A 19,086-nucleotide genomic window follows, 5' to 3' on the forward strand; every position below is an offset into this window, starting at 1 on the left:
CAACACCAGGTTAAAGTCCAACAGGTTTATTTGGTAGCAAATACCATAAGCTTTCGGAGCTTGCTGCTCCTTCGTCAGATGGAGTGGTCTCTGTTCTCCAACAGTGCACAGACACAGAAATCAAGTTACAGAATACTAATTAGAATGCAAATCTCTACAGCCAGCCAGGTCTTAAAAGGTACAGATAATGTGGTTGGAGGGAACATTAAACACAGGTTAAAGAGATGTGTATTGTCTCCAGACAGAACAGCTGGTGAGATTATGCAAGACCAGGGGCAAGCTGTGGGGGTTACTGATAATGTGACATAAATCCAACATCCCGGTTTAGGCCGTCCTCATGTGTGTGGAACTTGGCTATTAGTTTCTGCTCAGCGACTCTGTGCTGTCGTGTGTCATGAAGGCCGCCTTGGAGAACGCTTACCTGAAGATCCAAGGCTGAATGCCCGTGACTGCTGAAGTGCTCCCCCACAGGAAGAGAACAGTCTTGCCTAGTGATTGTCGAGCGGTGCACCCCCGGTGGAAATGAATAGGGTTGGGAAGCATTTTCTGATCAGGGCCAGTGTGATCTCCTGGACTCGTTTCGATCGCCACAGGGGGTCGGAGAGGAATTTCCCAGATTTTTTTTTCCCCATATTGGCCCTGGGGTTTTCACTCTGGGTTTTCGCCTCTCCCTGGAGATCACATGGTCTGGAATGGGGGGGTGGGGGTGAGTTAATAGGTTGTGATGAACAAAGCATCGTAGCTGTGAGGGACAGCTCGGTGGAAAGGATATTAGGATGTAGATAGGCTGGAAAGTTGGGCGGGGATCCTGGATTCAGGATTCAATCCTGGACCGGGGAGCGGCGCAGGCTTGGAGGGCCGAAGGGCCTGTTCCTGTGCTGTATTGTTCTTTGTTCTTTGTTTGTTCTTTGAAAACAATTCAGCTGTTGTTGAGGGTCCACAATGCCTCATGGATGCCCAGTTTTGAGTTGCTAGACCAGTTTGAAATCTGCCCCATTTAACACGGAGACACACATGATGGAAGATATCTTCAATGTGAAGGTGGGACTTTGTCTCCACAAAGATGGTGATCACTCCTACCAATATCATCATGGACAGATGCCTCTGCAACAGGTAGATTGGTGAGTATGAGATCAAGTAGGTTTTTCTCTCTTGTTGGTTCCCTCACCACCTACCACAGACCAATTAAGTAGCTATGTCCTTTAGGACATGGTCAGCTTGGTCAGTTAATGGCGACACCAAGCCACTCTTAGCAATGGACTATGAGGTTCCCCACCCAGAATACATTTTGTGCCCTTGCCACCCTCAGTGTTCCTCCAATTGGTGTTTAACATGGAGGAGTGCTGATTCATCAGCTGGGGAGGCGGGGGGATTGAGCGGCAATGATGACAGGGCTCGGGTTCGCAATGCGTGGAATTGTAGCATAAAGGTCTAGCACGTATAGTGTTAATGTGGGACTGAGTACAGTACCTCTCACACAGTGATCTAAGAGAGCATATGACTGACATCTAGGGGTCAATGTAGTATTGGACAGAGCTGTGTGCACAAGCAAACATGGTGACAACTCTGAGCATGAACTCTGTACTGCATATATTGTTCTTTTAGTTAATAAATACACATAGTTAACTTCCTTGAGATTACAAAGACTTCACTGAGACTTACTGAGCGGTATCCAACATCATACAACAGTAATCAGTGGAATATTTCCTTGCCCGTGTTTGACCTGGTGCCATGAGACTACATGGGGTCCTGAGTCATTGTTGAGGATTCGCAGGACAACCCCCCCTGACAGCAATGCCACTGTGCTGCCACCTGTGATGGGTCATCCTGTAGTGGGACAGGACGTACCCAGAGCCAATGATGGTGGTGCCTGGCACATTGTCAGTAAGATGTGATTCCATGAGTATGATTATGTCAGGTGGTTGCTTGACTTGTCTGTGGGACAGCTCTCCCAATTTTGGCACAAGCCCCCAGATGTCAGTAAGGGAGATTTTGCAGAGTCAAAAGTGTTTGCTCTTGTCATTTCAGGTGCCTAGAATAATACTGATGATGTGGAGATGCCAGCGTTGGACTGGGGTGGGCACAGTAAGAAGTCTCATAACACCAGGTTAAAGTCCAACATGTTTATTTGGAATTACGAGCTTTTGGAGTGCTGCTCCTTCATCAGGTGATGAAGGAACAGTGCTCCGAAAGCTCGTGATTCCAGATAAACCTGTTGGACTTTAACCTAGATTAATATTGGGTAATCTGTCCATTTTCATTCCTTTTAGACAGTTTGTCCAACTGTCGAGGGGTCGATGGTGGATTTTTGAAGGAAAGGGATGATGATCACAGTTGTGAAGGGATGGGAGAATGCCTGAGGAGAAAGAAAAGTTGACAAAATTAACTAGCACAGCGGCTAGGCGGGGAGGATGTGTGGTGAACAGTTTGGTGGCGATTAATTCAAGGGAGGAGGAAGTGGCTCTCAGGCCTGACATGAGGGAGATTGATGAGAAACTAGAGAAGGATTGATGGGGATGAGGTTGGATCTTGCCAAGCTAATGCCTTTGGGTTTCGGAAAGAGGAGTGTGTCAGCGCAGGGAGAGAATGTGCACTCTATACCACTCAAAGTCAAAAAGTATTTCACGGTATTGTGGTTTGAAGGCTCCACGCCATATGGACATTTGCTATGCCCAGCTGATCAGGGAACATGCATAAAAACAGAAAGTGCTGGAAAAATGCAGCAGGTCTGGCAGCAACCATGGAGAGGGAAAAATAGAGCTAATATTTCGAGTCCAACATGACTCTTGTTTGAAAATAAAGAGAGCTAGAAAGTAAAGAGTTCTGTGCTGCTGGGGGATAATATTACTATATTTATATAAGATATTAAATATATTAACTCAATATTACCAACTCAAGAACAGCTTCTTCCCTGCTGTCATCAGAATTTTGAATGCACCTATCATATATCAAGCTGATCTTTCTCTACACCCTATCTGTGACTGTAACACCATAAAATTCATTTATTAGGCACAAGTAGACTTACATTCACACTCGATGAAGTTACTGTGAAAATCCCCTAGTCGCCACACTGTTCGGGTACACTGAGCGAGAATTTAGCATGGCCAATCCACCTAACCAGCACGTCTTTTGGACCATGGGAGGAAACCTGAGCACCCGGAGGAAACCCACACAGATATGGGGAGAACGTACAGACTCTGCACAGACAGCGACCCAAGCCGGGAATCGAACCCGGGTCCCTCTGCTTTCCTCCTCCCCTATATACTCTATGAATGGTATGTTTTGTCTGTACAACACGCAAGAAACAATACTTTTCACTGTATCCCAATACATGTGACAATCATAAATCAAATCGAATCAAATCAAAAATACTTTTTATTTGAGTCTGGTTTTACTTTACTTCCTTTTGGAATAAAAAAAATAAAGAGTTTCATTGAACAAAAAGGTGGGACAGAGTTGAGGAGGGGCAGCAGCAATTGGTTGTGAGGAGCTCAGCTGGAGAGGTGGCAGTGCTGGGTGGCGCGGGGCGTGCTGGGAGTTGTAGTCCTGGCGGCGCGCGGCTGGCTGGGGGGAGGCGGGGCCGCGGACTACAAGTCCCAGCGGGCAGCGCGGGGCGGGCTGACAGCTGGCAGTGTAACGGAGAGCAGCGCAGCGCGCCCTGTCCCCTCTCCCCGTTCAGGCAGCATCTCCACAAGCCTCAGCCCGCAACCATGTCCACCCGAGCGGGGGCCAAGGCAGCCTCGGGCCGGGACGCGGCGGAGAGCCATCGGCGGGAGTCGGTGCAGTTGCTGATCTTTAACTTTCTGCTGATCCTCACGCTGCTGACAATTTGGCTGTTCAAACACCGGAGAGTCCGCTTTCTGCACGAAACCGGCGGCGCGATGTTTTATGGTGAGAGCAAAATCCTCCTGTTAAATATTAAACGAATTGAAATCCAGCTGCCTGTGCTTGAACCTGGCAGACGTGAAAAGCAGGCAGCTCAAAACGTTCAGCTAAATGCACAAAAAAAAATAAGCCTTTTGACACTTTAAAGTGTATTTCTGAGTGTGACAAGCAGGCTTACACTCACACTAAAAGTTACTGTGAAAACTTGCAGCTTTGACAAAACAGAGCCCACAAAAAGCAGCACAGTGTTTGGGTTACAGGAGATGAGCTGACAGAAAGGCTGGCTTGCTCTCAGTTCACTGACAATGTGCTCAGGTGTCTCCTGAAAACAAACAACACAGCCCTGGCTCTCTTCCAGATTTTTCCATTGCTTTTCACCCCCCCCCCCCATTCCCAGAGTTTCACCCACCACACAGACTGGGCACTTCTCTCTCTCTCTGCACAGAGAGACGTGGCACCCACACAGTTCTGCCTCATTGAAACAGGCTGTGGACCAGGGGGGTTGGAGAGAGAGGGAGAGTAGAGAAACAAAAAAGTTTACACTCTTTAAAAAATGATCACTAAAAGTTTCACATTTGACAGTAGCAGATGTGCTGTTGGGAGACTGGACTGGGGAACTGCCAGTAACAATATTCACCACAGCTCCTCCAAAGGGAGGCACGCACACACACGAATTCAACTCTGACAGTAAATTGTCGGGTTACTTGGCTCGTCCCCTTTCAAGGCCAGCGAGCCCTTCATTCACTGCTCACTCTATAGGATCCGGTGGGTTCACTCACTGCTTTGTATCCCAGCAGAGCTAGAACCAGTTGATGCAAACAAAAAACAGAAAATGCTGGAGAAACTCAGCAGGTCTGACAGATCTGTGTGAAGAGAGAATAGAGCCAACGTTTCGAGTCTGGATGACCCTTCGTGGGCTCAATTCTATCCCCCCGCCCCCCGACATGCTGTCAGACCTGCTGAGTTTCTCCAGCGTTTTCTGTTTTTGTTTCAGATTCCAGCAACCGCAGTATTTTGCCTTTGTCTTAACCAGTAAATGAATGCACTTGTGTGACCTTCACTGGAACTAATCTTGGGATCTGCCCATATGTCGCCGCTTCTTTGCACCTTAATGATCTTTGCACCTTAATGATCTTTGCACCTTAATGATCTTTGCACGAGCAATGCTGACTGCTGCCTCCCAGAATAACGTTTATCTCGGTTCCCTGTTGGGACACGGGGGTTCACATGAAGAAACTGGGTACTCAGCACTGCTGCTGACTGAAAGAGTAACCTCGCAGTTGTCCCCGTGCTGGCACAGCCTATTTTTGGTCAGAAGGACTGCATCATGTAAAACCTGGGTGAAATATCACAATGGAGGATCTTTACCTCTGGGAAAGAAATTAACTTCTTTGTCCAAGCCTTTTGTCTTGCACTCATCGGGACACTTTGCAAGAACACCAAATGTAAAATACATAATGATTGTCCTCGAAAAGCTTTGATTAAAAACCCCTTTATTTTCCAGCTCTAAACTCCTGAACCCAACAAACAGCTATTTTTATCTCTCTAAATGGCGGGGTGGGAGGGGGCAGTCGAGGAATGAGGGGAAAGAGTTAAATGTAAAATGTGTCTTTGTGAATTGGAGCGTGATCTGCTCTCTGGGTGGCGTTTGCACATTTGCCCTTTGTGTGGGTTTCCTTTGGGTGCTCTGGTTTCCTCTCACACTCCAAATATGAGTGGGTTAGATGGATTGGCTATGCTAAATTGCCCCTTGGTGTCAGGGGGACTCGCTAGGGTAAATGTATGGGGTTATGAGGATAGGGCCTGGGTGGGATTGTTGGTGCAGATTCGATGGGCCGAATGGCCTTCTCCTGTACTGTAGGATTCTCTGAGTTAGGGAAGCAAGTAGAGTGAAAGTGCTCTGGCAAGGTTACTCTGACTGCTCGGGTGGGTTTTTGGTGAGGCGATAGTCTGATTTGGATATGTCTAAATCCAAATGCCACTTTATGTTTTAAGATTTAAAATGATCAGTTGCGGAGTTTGCAAAAAAAAAAGCCATTAAATATATCAAGATGCGCCATGTTTGGTGCAGAACTCCTAAATTTCATAAGGGAACATGGCTGGAGGAATGCGTGTCACAGACCTGAGACTGGTGGGGAGGGTATTTGGCAGGAGTCTGTGCAGTACAAGAATTATTTGGCCCAGATCAGGCAGTTAGCAGCGAGTTGAAGTTATTGACTGCTGACCTCGAAAAAAACTGCCCAGAACAACCTCGTGACCTTTGTGGTGGGAATTTTCCCTTTTCCTGTCAGCAGTTTAGATCAGGTGCAAAGTTTCAGGGGATGCCCTGGGGGGCAGCAGCAGTGATGTTAGCAAACTGGTAGGACAATCAAGTTGAAATATTCACACGGAGCAAATCAGGAAGTTAACACTAAAACCTTGACATCTAATATAAGTGTTCCCATAGCAAAATAAATGTATGACTGCATTAAGGTAGAAGCTTAAACAAGATCAACTTTCAAAAGAATTTTAAAACATGAATTTGCATTTATTATCATGGAGAAATTTGACAATCCACATAGTTCCCTTTTCCAGGGCCAGTGGGGGTATTCAGCAGTAATTCTGAAGTTAGTACTTTGTTAAAATTCCAGTTATGCCTCATTCAGCAAGGTTTGTGGGGTGTTTACAGGTGCAACTAACAAGGTAAAAGTGGAGGTTTCCTTCACCCTGTGGAATTCATTACCACAGGAAGTAGTTGATGCCAAAACATTGAATGTATTCAAGAGGTGGCTAGATATAACACTTGGGGCAAATGGGATCAAAGGTTCTGGGGAGAGAGCAGGATTAGGCTACTGAGCTGGACGATCAGCCATGATTGTAATGAATGGCGGAGCAGGCTCGAATGGCCTCCTCCTGCTCCTATCTTCTATGTTAAGCCATATTTGCTGTGTGGAAATGCTACATGGACTCACTGGTAGCAACTTCTGCATTAATCTGTGCATGTGCAGACTCCCAAAGCTGCTGTCAGTTTCTGGGACGTAATGGGGGCAAATGCTGACAGTTTTCACCATCATTACCAAAGCACAATCGAGGCCATTACCCATGGCCTTCAACATGTATGGCTCCAGTTGGCTGCTTCATCTGAACCTACCTTGTGACTGCGCAAATTAAATATCCTGACTCTTAGCTGTACCAGATTTGGGATACTAAGTGGGTAACAGTGATGATAGATTATTTTACTCGTCCATGTTAAAATATTTATGGGAAAGGCTGTTATGAAACAATAGGGAATAGAGTGATATGAACTTGGCATCAAGACAGAGGTAGATGAAATGAGCTGAGGAGTTCCTGTACTTCAATCTAAATCCCATAATGAGCTCCATAGGCTTAAATAGCTTTTTGCATTATAATGGTCTCAGCTTTCACCCTGTATTCTGAATCATGCAGTAATAATTACTTACTTATCGCACGAGTTTCTTTAAAGTGCCAACGTGACCTTTCTAAAAACAATTTTGATATTTTTGTTCATAGAATCCTTACAGTGCAGAAGAGGCCATTTGACCCATCTAGTCTGAACAGACTGTCTGACAGGGTATCTTACCCAGGCCCTCTCCCTGTAACCCCACACATTTACATCCATCTCACCTACACATCTTGAGGCATTAAAGGAAAATTTAGCATGGCCAATCCACCTAACCTGCAGACCCTTGGGCTGTGGGAGGAAACTGGTGCATCCGGAGGAAACCCACGCAGACACAGGGAGAACTTGCAAACTCCACACAGGCAATCACGCAGGATTGGAATTGAACCGGGGTCCTTGGAGCTGTGAGACAACGGAGCTAACCACTGTGCCGCCCTGTTGTTGTTCTCTTAGCTCGATTTCTAATTGCATTGTCATGCTGATTGCTCAGAAGTAACTGTTCAAATTGGAAATATGAGCCCTTGGGTAAAAGTGTGAAAGGGTAATTATTCTCTTGTTCCTTGGGTTCTTCTGAGTTTAATTGATATAAGAGCTGCATGGAATAAGAATCATAAAAATAACCTGTAAACTGCGTAAACATGCAGGGGTAGAAATTTGTTTTTGATTGTGATGCAGACGGGTGATATTGGATAGGCTGTCCGTTTTACACAGTGCCTTGATATTCAGTTACATTTCAGTAAAGGAAATTAAATATCCGCTGCTACATGTAATGGGCAACCAATCCATTGCTGCCAGGTTTCTGCCACCACCTGGGACAAACTTGTACCCTTTACAGTCCTCAAAGAATAGGATAAAAATACTGTGGCTCAATGTTGTCTGTTAAATTGAGTACTTACTTGTGTGATTTTTTTTAAGCTTTCTCCCACTCTTCAGTTTTCCTCACTGAGGTGATTTATTCCTACACTTCTCTACAGATCACTTTGGAATCAGTGTTGGGAAGTTTTTAAGAATCTCACAGGAGAGGCTTGCTTGCCCACCAGATTGTTACTTCTCCCTCCATGTAAGCACCGCAGCTGCATGTGTTCATCCCCACCCTCCCTCCAAAGCCCGAAGGAAGAGTTCCATTAGCTTTTTTCAATTTGATTTGATTTATTATTGTCAATGTATTAACATACAATGAAAAGTATTGCTTCTTGCGCGCTATACAGACAAAGCATACCGTTCATGGAGAAGGAAATGAGAGAGTGTAGAATGTAGCGTTACAGACATAGCTAGGGTGTAGGGAAAGATCAACTTAATGCAAGATAGGTCCATTCAAAAGTCTGACAGCAGCAGGGAAGAAGCTGCTCTTGAGTCGGTTGGTATGTGACCTCAGACTTTTGTATCTTTTTCCCAACGGAAGAAGGTGGAAGAGAGAATGTCCGGGGTGCGTGGGGTCCTTAATTATGCTGGCTGCTTTGCCGAGGCAGTGGGAAGTGTAGACAGAGTCAATGGATGGGAGGCTGGTTTGCGTGATGGATTGGGCTACATTCACGACCTTTTGTGGTTTCTTGCGGCCTTGAGCAGAGCGGGAGCCATACCAAGCTGTGATACAACTAAAAAGAATGCTTTCTATGGTGCATCTTTATTGACCACACTGACCAAGCTACTGGTGAACTTCTGAAAAGAAAACTTGCATTCGAATAAATGCCAAAAGAGTAGCAGTATTTGTTCAACAAATAAAACTCTACAGTACACGAACATTTGAAATATTATTATCCTTAAGCAAGCAGCTGATGAAGCATTTACGTGGTAGAGTTGTTGACAGCCGCTTGCATTTTTTTAACCCATAAGTTGTTGATCAGGAAATAGATTTATGATTAACTTTGTACATGTTTCTCAGTGATAATTTAAGATGGTTGAAACCCAATTAATTGTGTTTTTTTCCTTTGCTTTGCTTAGGCCTCATAATGGGACTCATCCTCCGTTATGCCATTCCGTCCCCTGACCCTGAAAACAGCACTGTTCACAGCTGTGAGGATGTGACCAACAGTCTTGGTATCTTACTACTGAACATCACAGACCGGCTGTATGAGTATGAATATAAGCGCGAAATTGCCAAACACAATGTGGATAATCGGCAGGGAAATGAATTACTTCGGAAGGTAAGGGTTTCCAATGCAAGACCCACCATTTAGTTGTAATGTGGAGTTAAATTGCAAGTAACTACGCGGTGCAGAGTATCAATGATCTGGAAAGGTAATTGTCACAGAGTTCGGCCGATATTACAACAAATGAGAGAAAATTCAACTGATGAAGGAAAGCCCAAAAATTAAACCAAATTTTTAGAATGCTGCAACTGTAATGCATGAACCACATTGCAGTCTTTCTGTAGTTTAAAGTTTTTAAAGTTATTTATTAGTGTCACAAGTGGGCTTATATTAACACTGCAGTGAAGTTACTGTGAAAACCCCCTAGTTGCCACACTCTGGTGATATACTATTATAGGATATTCTATAGGACTCACATTGCAGTGATATGGAGGGTTAATACACTATTGTACACACCCTATATCTCTATTTATCTTAATAAATACCTTGCATATGTGCACATTCTGGTCTCACAACTTGGCTTCTTTTTGTCATGTTTCTCTCAAACATTTTACCTGTTTCTAAATGTATATTTACAATAAACTTTGCCAATGTAAATTTGATTGTGTAATCTGGTCACTGGATTCTTGCAAATTCCTCAAGATGTTTTCATAAATTATTTGGCTCGATAACTAATATTTTCTATGTGCAAAATAAAGTGTAAATAAAATAATATTCCTCAATGATATGACATTCATAATGTTATGATCCTTTGAATCGTCTTTGGTGTCCTTTTAATGCCCTAATTGCTGGACTTCACTGAAAGTACGAAGACTCTCCTGAAAGCCTGGCAATGACTCATTTCACCCTGACCTGTGCCTCAGTGTGTTGAATTTGGATTGTGTCATCCAAACATGTGCACACTGTTGAACTTACCAGGATACATCAGCACTCTTCAGTCAGCCATGAAATGGAATAACTTACCTTAACTTCAAATGCATTTTTCAGACTTACTGGAAGGGAAAATATTAATTTCAAGTTTTAAAATATTTGTGTGTGGATGAGTGAGGAACAAAAAGGGTTCTGATTCCACATCCATTGTTGCTATTGCTTTGTGTTCTGTTGACAGGGCAGATGCAAGAAGGATGTTTGCGATGGTTGGCGTGTCCAGAACCAGGGGTCATAGTCTGCAGATACACGGTAGATGGTTTAGGACTAGGATAAGGTAAAGTTTCCTCACCCAGGGAGTTGTCAGCCTATGGAATTCACTACCACAGAAGGCAGTCGAGGTCAAAACATTGAGTGTCTTCAAGAGGCAGTTAGATATAATACTTGAGGCAAAGGGGATCAAAGGATATAGGGGGGAAGGCAGGATCAGGCTATTGAGTTGGATGATCAGCGGCGATCATAATGAATGGTGGAGCAGGCTCAAAGTGCCGAATGGCCTTCTCCTGCTCCTGTTTTCTATGTTTCTATGTAAATTCAACATTTAGCTGAGAGATAGAAGTGAGAGATCAGGTTCAAAGGAAGGTGAGAGAGGATTATTTCTCATCTATTTTCACATTTACAGCATTGACAGTGTTTTATCGTCTTGTCTAATGTGAGGCAGCTACTGTATCTCAAATGTGTATTGTTGACAGCTAGAAAAAGTAAACTATTTAATTTTGCCATGTCAACTGAAAGGGCATAATGGAAAGCTTTGGTTGTTAGATGCTTCCATGACTGAGTTTCTGAAGTTTCCCAACACTGTCCTCTTGTATGCATAACCAATGTTCATCAAATGGCCACAGACAATGTCATGGGCATTTAATAGTCAATCATAGACAAAATAGTGAAGACATGGACACTGTCTTAAACTGAGTTTGAGTTCCTGCCTTCTGAAACATTCCTAGTCAGTAACTGTTTTATGTAAAGGTACACCAATCATGCATACTGGCAAAGTGCAAAGTATTTCTGTGGTAAGTGTTCTGAATGCCAGTACAAGAATTGAACTGAAAAAACAAATATTTAGACCAGGAAGACTACTAGGAGGAAGTCTAGAATTTTCACTGTGGAAACTGTTACGGAGAGGAGGCGGGGTTAATTTAAATGGCACTCGTTTCTCCTCTCACTGCCCATCCATAAACAGAAAGATGGTTTGATTCATTTCCCTCTTTAAAAGTGGCAGCATTTTCCCCAATCCCTCTGTTTTAGTGTGATCCAATTTTCTATTAATAACCCGTCCCCACAGCAGACTCAAGATAGGATGAACTCAAAGGGTTAGTTTATTTGCACACATTGGCAATGTGAAAGAAGATTTGTAATGTCCCCCCTGCCCTTTGCATCCATACAGTAAACAAGAAGGATAGAAAGAAAGAATTACAGTGCAGAGATCACAGAGAAAACAGACATTGTTTCACTTGGTTTCCAGAATCAAAGTCCAATGAGTCATTCCTCTAGAGAGGTCAGTGAGCTGAAAACCGATGCTGGATAATTCACTTTATTGGTGGCGTTGACTTAATGTGATAAAATAGGCGCCGTAAGAAGTCTCACAACACCAGGTTAAAGTCCAACAGGTTTATTTGGTAGCAAAAGCCACTAGCTTTCAGAGTGCTGCCCCTTCGTCAGGTACTCCACCTCATAAGATAGGCATGCAGAGATGGATCAATCTTGTTGGTGATAGTAAAGAATTTCCAACAGAAGCAGTGGAGATGGGGCCAGGTGTCCAACCTGGGCCAGAGATCCTTGTCTGTAAGACTGCTGGAAAGATGATGAAAAAGCAGCCTGAGACTTTGCAGTTCAGGAAGGCAATATTACTGGTTCCCCAAGCCAGAGGCCCATGTCACATGACTCCCACCTCTCCACACTGTCCAGGACAACGGACATATATCCCTCATCTGGACATCCCTCAGATTGGTAAGTATCTCAACCATTTAGAATTGAAATGAGGGTTGTGAGGTCTTTTTGCCTCAACAGACTCCTGTTGGTCAGCCTGGGTTATGAAATGCAGATATCTTCTGTATAGTCCTCTTTGAATTTAGCTGGTGCCCCTCACAGGGGGTCAATAGTGGCCCGTCAGAGATAACAGTGTTTAAGATTCCCTGATACTACTCTCTTGTTTGGGATCACAGACAGACATAGATTCAACCATTTTCAACCTTTGTCCAGTTTGAAATTTTTAGAGATAGCAATGAGCTTATCTCTACATATTTTATTGAAAAAGATACAGGGTAAGGTGTTAGTCGCTCACAATATAAAAAGGAAAAAGATCAGCTGGACTCTCCAACATGTTCCATACTAATCTGATGCAAGTTATGCAAAACATGAGCATGAATTTGCATCGTTCATATTCATGTCTGCCCCAGTCAACTCATCCACTTCTCCCTTTCAAGCTGGCAGTGAATTTGTTCTCTCTCTATATGAGCCAACAATTTACTTCGTAGCTCGGTGTTACCCTGTGAAAAGAAGTGCCTCATGACAGTCCAATCTAGTTCAATGCTTATGTGAGGTGTTCTGATGTCCCCATTTCCACTCAAGTCTAAACTAAACACCCTCGCCACACTAATAAAATAGAATCATTTCATTATTTTAAAGATTTCAACAAAATCTCCTTGAAGTTCCTGCTTTTCTACCCATCCCTTTTAATTGATTTGGGTAACTAAGGGCCTTTAATCTGGGTGTTACCAGGACATATCAAATGAATACGTGGCTGGAAAGATGGCATGGAGGAGGTTTCCGATTCCCGGGACATTAGGACTGGTTCTGGGGGAGGTGGGACAGTACAAACTGGACTGCTTACACCTGGTCAGGATGTCGGATCAGCCATGATCCTACTGAATGGCAGAGCAGGCTCTAGAGCCTACTCCTATTCCTATTTCTTATGGTGTTAATCTAATGGCTCTCTTCTGATCTTTTTTGAGGAGTTCATGTTATGTGAAAATCCCAAAACTAGACCCTATTCTAAGTGAGATCTAACTACTATCTTATACAGTATTTTTTATTTTATATTTGATCGTCCTGCCAATACATCCCAGCACATATTTACTGTTGCTATACTCAAATGATACCGAGGGAGAGGGAAGTGGAAATTGCAGAGACATTGGCCAAACATTTTCAGTGTTTATACACGGGGATAATGCCAGAGAACTGGAGAATTGCAAGTGATGCATCCTTGTTCAAAAAGAGTGTAAAGTTAAGCCCAGCAACTACAGGCCAGTCAGTTTAACTTCGGGGTTGGGGTAATTTTTAGAAAAACAAATTGAGACAAAATTAATGGTGACATGGACAAATGCAGGTTAATTAAGAAAAGCCAGCTTGGATTTCTTCAGAGAAAATTATGTTCAACGAACTTACTGGAGTTTTTGAAGAGTAACAGAGAGGGTTGATGAGGGCAATCCTGTTGATGCGGTGTATATGGTCTTCCAAAAAACATTTGACACACTGCCGCACAATAGACTCATGAGTATAATTATAGCTATTGGAATTAAAAGGACAGTAGCACCATGGATACAGAATTGGTTGAGTGACAGGAAACAGTAGTCGTTGATAAATGCTTGGATGGCACGGTGGCACAGTGATTCCCACTGCTGCCTCATCCTGCCAATACATCCTAGCACATATTTACTGTTGCTATACTCCAACGATACCGAGGGAGAGGGAAGTGGAAATACTATATAAGATAGTAGTTAGATCTCACTTAGAATTGGGTCTAGTTTTGGGCTTTTCACATAATACAGAACTCCTCAAAAGAGAGCCATTATATTAACGCCATAAGAAATAGGAACAGGAGTAGGCCAGGGACCCAGGTTCGATTCTCGGCTTGGGTCACTGTCTGTGCAGAGTCTGCACGTTCTCCCCGTGTCTGCGTGGGTTTCCTCCGGGTGCTCCGGTTTCCTCCCAGAGTCCAAAGATGTGCTGGGTAGGGTGCATTGACCCGAACAGCCGCCGGAGTGTGGTGACTAGGGGAATTTCACAGTAACTTCATTTTAGTGTTAATGTAAGCCTTACTTGTGACTAATAAATAAACTTTTTAAATGTTTGTTGGACTGGAGGAAGGTTTATAGTCGTGTTCCCCAGGGATCAGTATTAAGGAGCCTTACTTTCCTGATGTATATTAATGATCTAGACTCTAGGGCACAATTTCAAATTTGTGGATGATACAAAATTTGGAAGGATTGTAAACTGTGAGGAGGATAGTGTGGAACTTCAAAAGGCCATAGACAAGCTGGTGGAATAGGCAGATAGGTAGCAGGTGAAGTTCAGTGTGGATAAATGTGAAGTAATTCATTTTGCTAGGAAGAACATGGAGGAGCAATATAAAATAAAGGGTACAGTTTTAAAGAGGGTGTAAGAGCAGAGTGAGCTGGGTATATATGTTGGAGGTCGCAGGACAGGTTGAGAGAGCAGTTAATACAGTCTGTTGAACTTGTATAAGACACTAGTTCAGCCTCAGCTGGAGTACTGTGCCCAGTTCTGGGCACCAGAAGGAAGGATGTGAAGGCACTGGGGAGAGTGAAGGAAAGATTCACAAGAATAGTTTCAGGAATGAGGAATTTCTGTTGTGAAATTAGGTTGGAGAAGTTAGGGCTGTTTTCTTCAGAGGAAAGAAGGCTGAGAGGAGATTTGATAGTAGTGTTCAAAATCATGAGGGGTCTGGCAGAGTAGATGGGGAGAAACTGTTCCCGCTTGTGAAAGGATGGGAATGAGAGGGCACAGAATTAATGTAATTGGCAAAGACTGGGCATCCATGAGGTGCTGTAGGCCATCAACAGCAGCACTGCACTCCAGCACAATCTGCAACCTCATGGCCCAGCATATCCCCCATTCAGCCATTACCATCGAATTAGCTGAAGACTGGCACCTGTGTTGAGTTCGATTATCCCCATAGCACATCTGGCTGAAGATGGTTGCAAATGCTTCCATCTTGCCTTGTTCACTCGTGCTGGGCTCCCCCATCATTGCGGATGGGGATACTTATGGATTTCCTCCTCCCATTTTTTTGTTTAATTGTCTACCACCATTCACGAATACATGTGACAGGACTGTGCAATTTTCGTCTGATCAGTTGGCTGTGAAATTGCTTTGCTGTGTCTATAGCATGTTACTTGCACAGTAGCTTCATAAGGTTGGGTTGCTCCCCTGGCTTGGTGTAACGGTAGAGTGAGGAATATGTCAGACCGGGAGGTTGGAAGATTATAGTTGAATGCAATTCTGCTGCTGCTGATGTCCCCACAGCGCCTCATGGATGCTCAGGTTCTAATGCTATTTCTCTTCTGAAACCATCCTATCTGGTAAAGAGGTGGTGCCTCACAACACAATGAAGAGTGTACTCAGTGTGAAGCCTTTGTCTCCACATGCGCTGAGTGACGGTCACTGCTATCAATACCTGCAACAAGTAGATTAGTAAAGGCAAGGTCAAATGTTTTTTTTCCACTTGGTTCTCTGACCACCTGTGCAACCCAGTCTGGCAGAGGGGTCCTTTAAGTTCAGTCAGTCGTGTTTCTGTGGAGCCAGTCAGCTGATGACTGACAGTTAACTGCTAAGCTTTGATTAAATTCAAACTGGACAAGGCATTGCCCTGGGAAATGAACCAGAACACGGTTATAGTCTATTTTGTTCAGTTGAAACATGTAGATGTTCTTTCTGTCTTCAAAGGTCAGGACCATGTGTGTTAATATATGGAGCTTTTAGCACATGTATGTGAGCCACACTGTGAGCCTGACTGATAATCTTGACTTGGTTGTCAGTGTAATTCTTGGCACACACAGGATTGCTCAGCAAGTATTGTCCAATCACGGAATCACATCTACTGTTGGATGCCATGTTTTCAGGATTGCAAACATGGGCTGGTTGAGTACAGTCTGTGCCTTGCCCATTGTGAGCAGCCAAAGGGACATGCTGTTTGATATGATCTGTCAGTCTTTGAGGCATTACAGTCTATGTAGATTTACACGCACTGAAATTCATACATCACATTACCATTTATAAGATAGGCAAAACACCTTTTTAGCTTGTTGGTAGCACACTGTTAGTGGTGAACACCACTCATGTTGCTACTGCATAGTCGCAGTATGAAACGGCTAGTATAACGGCAGCATGGTGGCACAGTGGTTAGCACTGCTGCCTCACAGCGCCAGGGACCTGGGTTCAATTCTGGCCTTGGGTGACTGCCTGTGGATTTTGCACATTCTCCCCATGTCTGCGAGGGTTTCCTCTGGCTGCTCTGGTTTCCTCCCACATTCCAAAGATGTGCGGGTTAGGCTGATTGGTCATGCTAAATTGCCTTTAGTATCAGGGGGATTAGCAGGGTAAATAGGTGCGGTTACGGGGATTGGGTGGGATTGTTGTTGGTGGAGGCTCAATGGGCTGATTAGCCTCCTTCTGCACTGTAGTGATTCTATGTTGCTCAAACATGTGCACTGGGGGGTCTACAAACATCATAAGAACTTCAGTGGTTCAGGCAGAGGAGCCTCTGATATCTTCACAAGGTCAACTAGGAATAGACGATAAATTTTTGCCTCACCAGTAACGCTCATATCCTAGGATTGTTTTTTTTTAAATTGTAGAAATCTAAATTTCCTAAGGGAGTCATATTAGATTAACGAGATGAGCAAATTATTGGGCAATGAAATATCCAGAGAATTCGTAATTAATGCATGAATCTGCAACTTCCCTCTCTTCAAAAAGCAGTTAATCGTACAAAGTAACTTCCTTTTGCTGATTGCAAACTTTGTCATTGCGTACTAAACAGGAAATGGTGATAAGCAATCTCCCATTCAAGTGTGGGTTTGTTCCAGCGTGCACTTGTCTCTCCGACAAAAGCCTTTTAGAATAGTTTTACAGTAGAAATCTAATGTGGCTCCGCCCTGTATTTTGAAATCCTGATGAGATTATTGTTAGAATTAGACATCCCATTCTTGCATGGATGTCCAAACTTCAAATATTGGGATTTCAATGAGAATACACTTTTAGTTTTGTGTGCTTTTGTAGCAGGGAGAAAGCTGACAATTGTGTCCACAAGCAGTATATTCAAACATGAGGTAAAAGTTAACTGGGCGCGCTGCGAGTGTGCAGCTCTTGTTTGTTCCAGCATCTGCTCTTGTCTGTTGTGTAAAATGAGTAAGCATTTGCTTTTTGTAGCAGGGAAGCTGATATTTGATCGCACAACAAACTGTGCTGGATATTGTTGGCGTGTATTTAATATCCACAGTTGGTTGATATCAAAAATGTGAAATGACTCTCAATCTCCTACGCTTGTATGCTTTGAGATTTAAAAAAAAAATCATTCATGGGATGTGGTCCTCACTGGCTGAGCCAGCACTTACTGCACATCCCTAATTACCCTCGAACTGAGTAGCTTGCGAGGCCATTTCAGAGAGCATTTAAATATTGCTGTGGATCTAGAGTCATGGAGCAAGTAAGGATGGCAGATTTCCTCTGCTAAAAGTGAACCAGATGGGATTCTACGACCGTGGCTCATGGTTATCATCAGACTTTTATGATTTTTATTGAGTGAAAATTTTGTACCCGGGTCCCCAGAACTTTATCCTGGATCTCTGGATTACCAGCCCTGTGACTGCCACTATGCTATGGCCTCTCTTATGATGAGTCTTTAGAAACATAGGAATTAGGAGTGAGTAGGCAATTCAGCCCTTCGAGCCCACTCCGCCATTCAATATGATCATTGCTGATCTCCATCTGATCCTAACGCCACTTCCCTGCCTTTTCCCCATTGCCCTCTATCCCGCTTTTGACCAAATATTTATCAATCTCTTTCTTGAATCCATTGATTGATTCTGCATCCATTGCACTGCAGGACAGTGAATTCCATAGACTCACAACCCTCTGAGAAGTAGCTCCTCCTTATCTCTGTCTTGAACCTCCCCCCTCGTACTCTTCAAATATGACCTCTTGTCCTAAACTTGTTCTAGAAGGGGGAACATTTGGTTAATATTTATTTTATCAATCCCATTGAGTATTTTATATTAATCAAATCCCCCCCCTCATTCTTCTGTACTCCAGCAAGTACAAGCCCAACCTACTCAACCGCTCCTCATACAACAGCCCCTTCAAACCTGGAATAAATCAAATGAACCTCCTCTGAACCGCCTCCAAGGCCACCACGTCCTTCCTCAAAGAAGGTGACCAAAACTGAACACAGTACACCAAGTGATATCGTCTTAATGAAGTGTAACCTTCCATTAATGCATCCTTTAAGTATTATTTAAAATGTGTTCCTATGTTTATTGGAAAAGAATTGCAGCCATTATCTTTTCGGAAAAGGTAGTAAGAATTAAACCATTAACGTTTTGATCCACAGGTGAAGTATTGCGAAATGTCTCTGTTGAAATGCCTCCAAACTGGCTGTCATGTTATACCTTTTTGAAATGCTTCCATGATATTCAGCTCATGCCTTTCATGTGGTAGCAAGTTGCACATTCTCAACATTCTTTAAGATTATTTATTATTAGTGTCACAAGTAGGCTTACATCAACACTGCAATGAAGTTACTGTGAAAATCCCTGAGTCACCACACTCCGGCGCCTGTTCGGGTACACTGAGGGAGAATTTAGCATAGCCAATGCACCAAACTAGCACGTCTTTCGGACTGTGGGAGGGAAACGGAGCATCCGGAGGAAATCCACGCAGACACGGGGAGGACGTGCAGACTCCGCACAGACAGTGGGCCAAGCCAGGAATTGGACCCGGGTCCGTGGCGCTGTGAGGCAGCAGTGCTAACCACTGTGCCACCGT

General features: G+C 43.8%; 1 protein-coding gene across 1 annotated transcript in view; it reads left to right on the top strand.

Annotated features, from left to right (window-relative positions):
- The first annotated feature begins 3,616 nt into the window (after positions 1-3,616).
- The window catches only part of LOC144485955 (sodium/hydrogen exchanger 9-like), a 285,192-nt gene continuing 269,722 nt past the window's right edge, over positions 3,617-19,086 (top strand). The window contains exons 1-2 of the mRNA XM_078204030.1: positions 3,617-3,891; positions 9,227-9,429. Of these exons, the coding sequence (XP_078060156.1) occupies positions 3,711-3,891; positions 9,227-9,429 (384 nt within the window). The 5' untranslated portion in view covers positions 3,617-3,710. The remainder of the gene's footprint in view (positions 3,892-9,226; positions 9,430-19,086) is intronic.

This window comes from Mustelus asterias, chromosome 3, assembly GCF_964213995.1.
Source record: "Mustelus asterias chromosome 3, sMusAst1.hap1.1, whole genome shotgun sequence".
Taxonomy (NCBI): domain Eukaryota; kingdom Metazoa; phylum Chordata; class Chondrichthyes; order Carcharhiniformes; family Triakidae; genus Mustelus; species Mustelus asterias.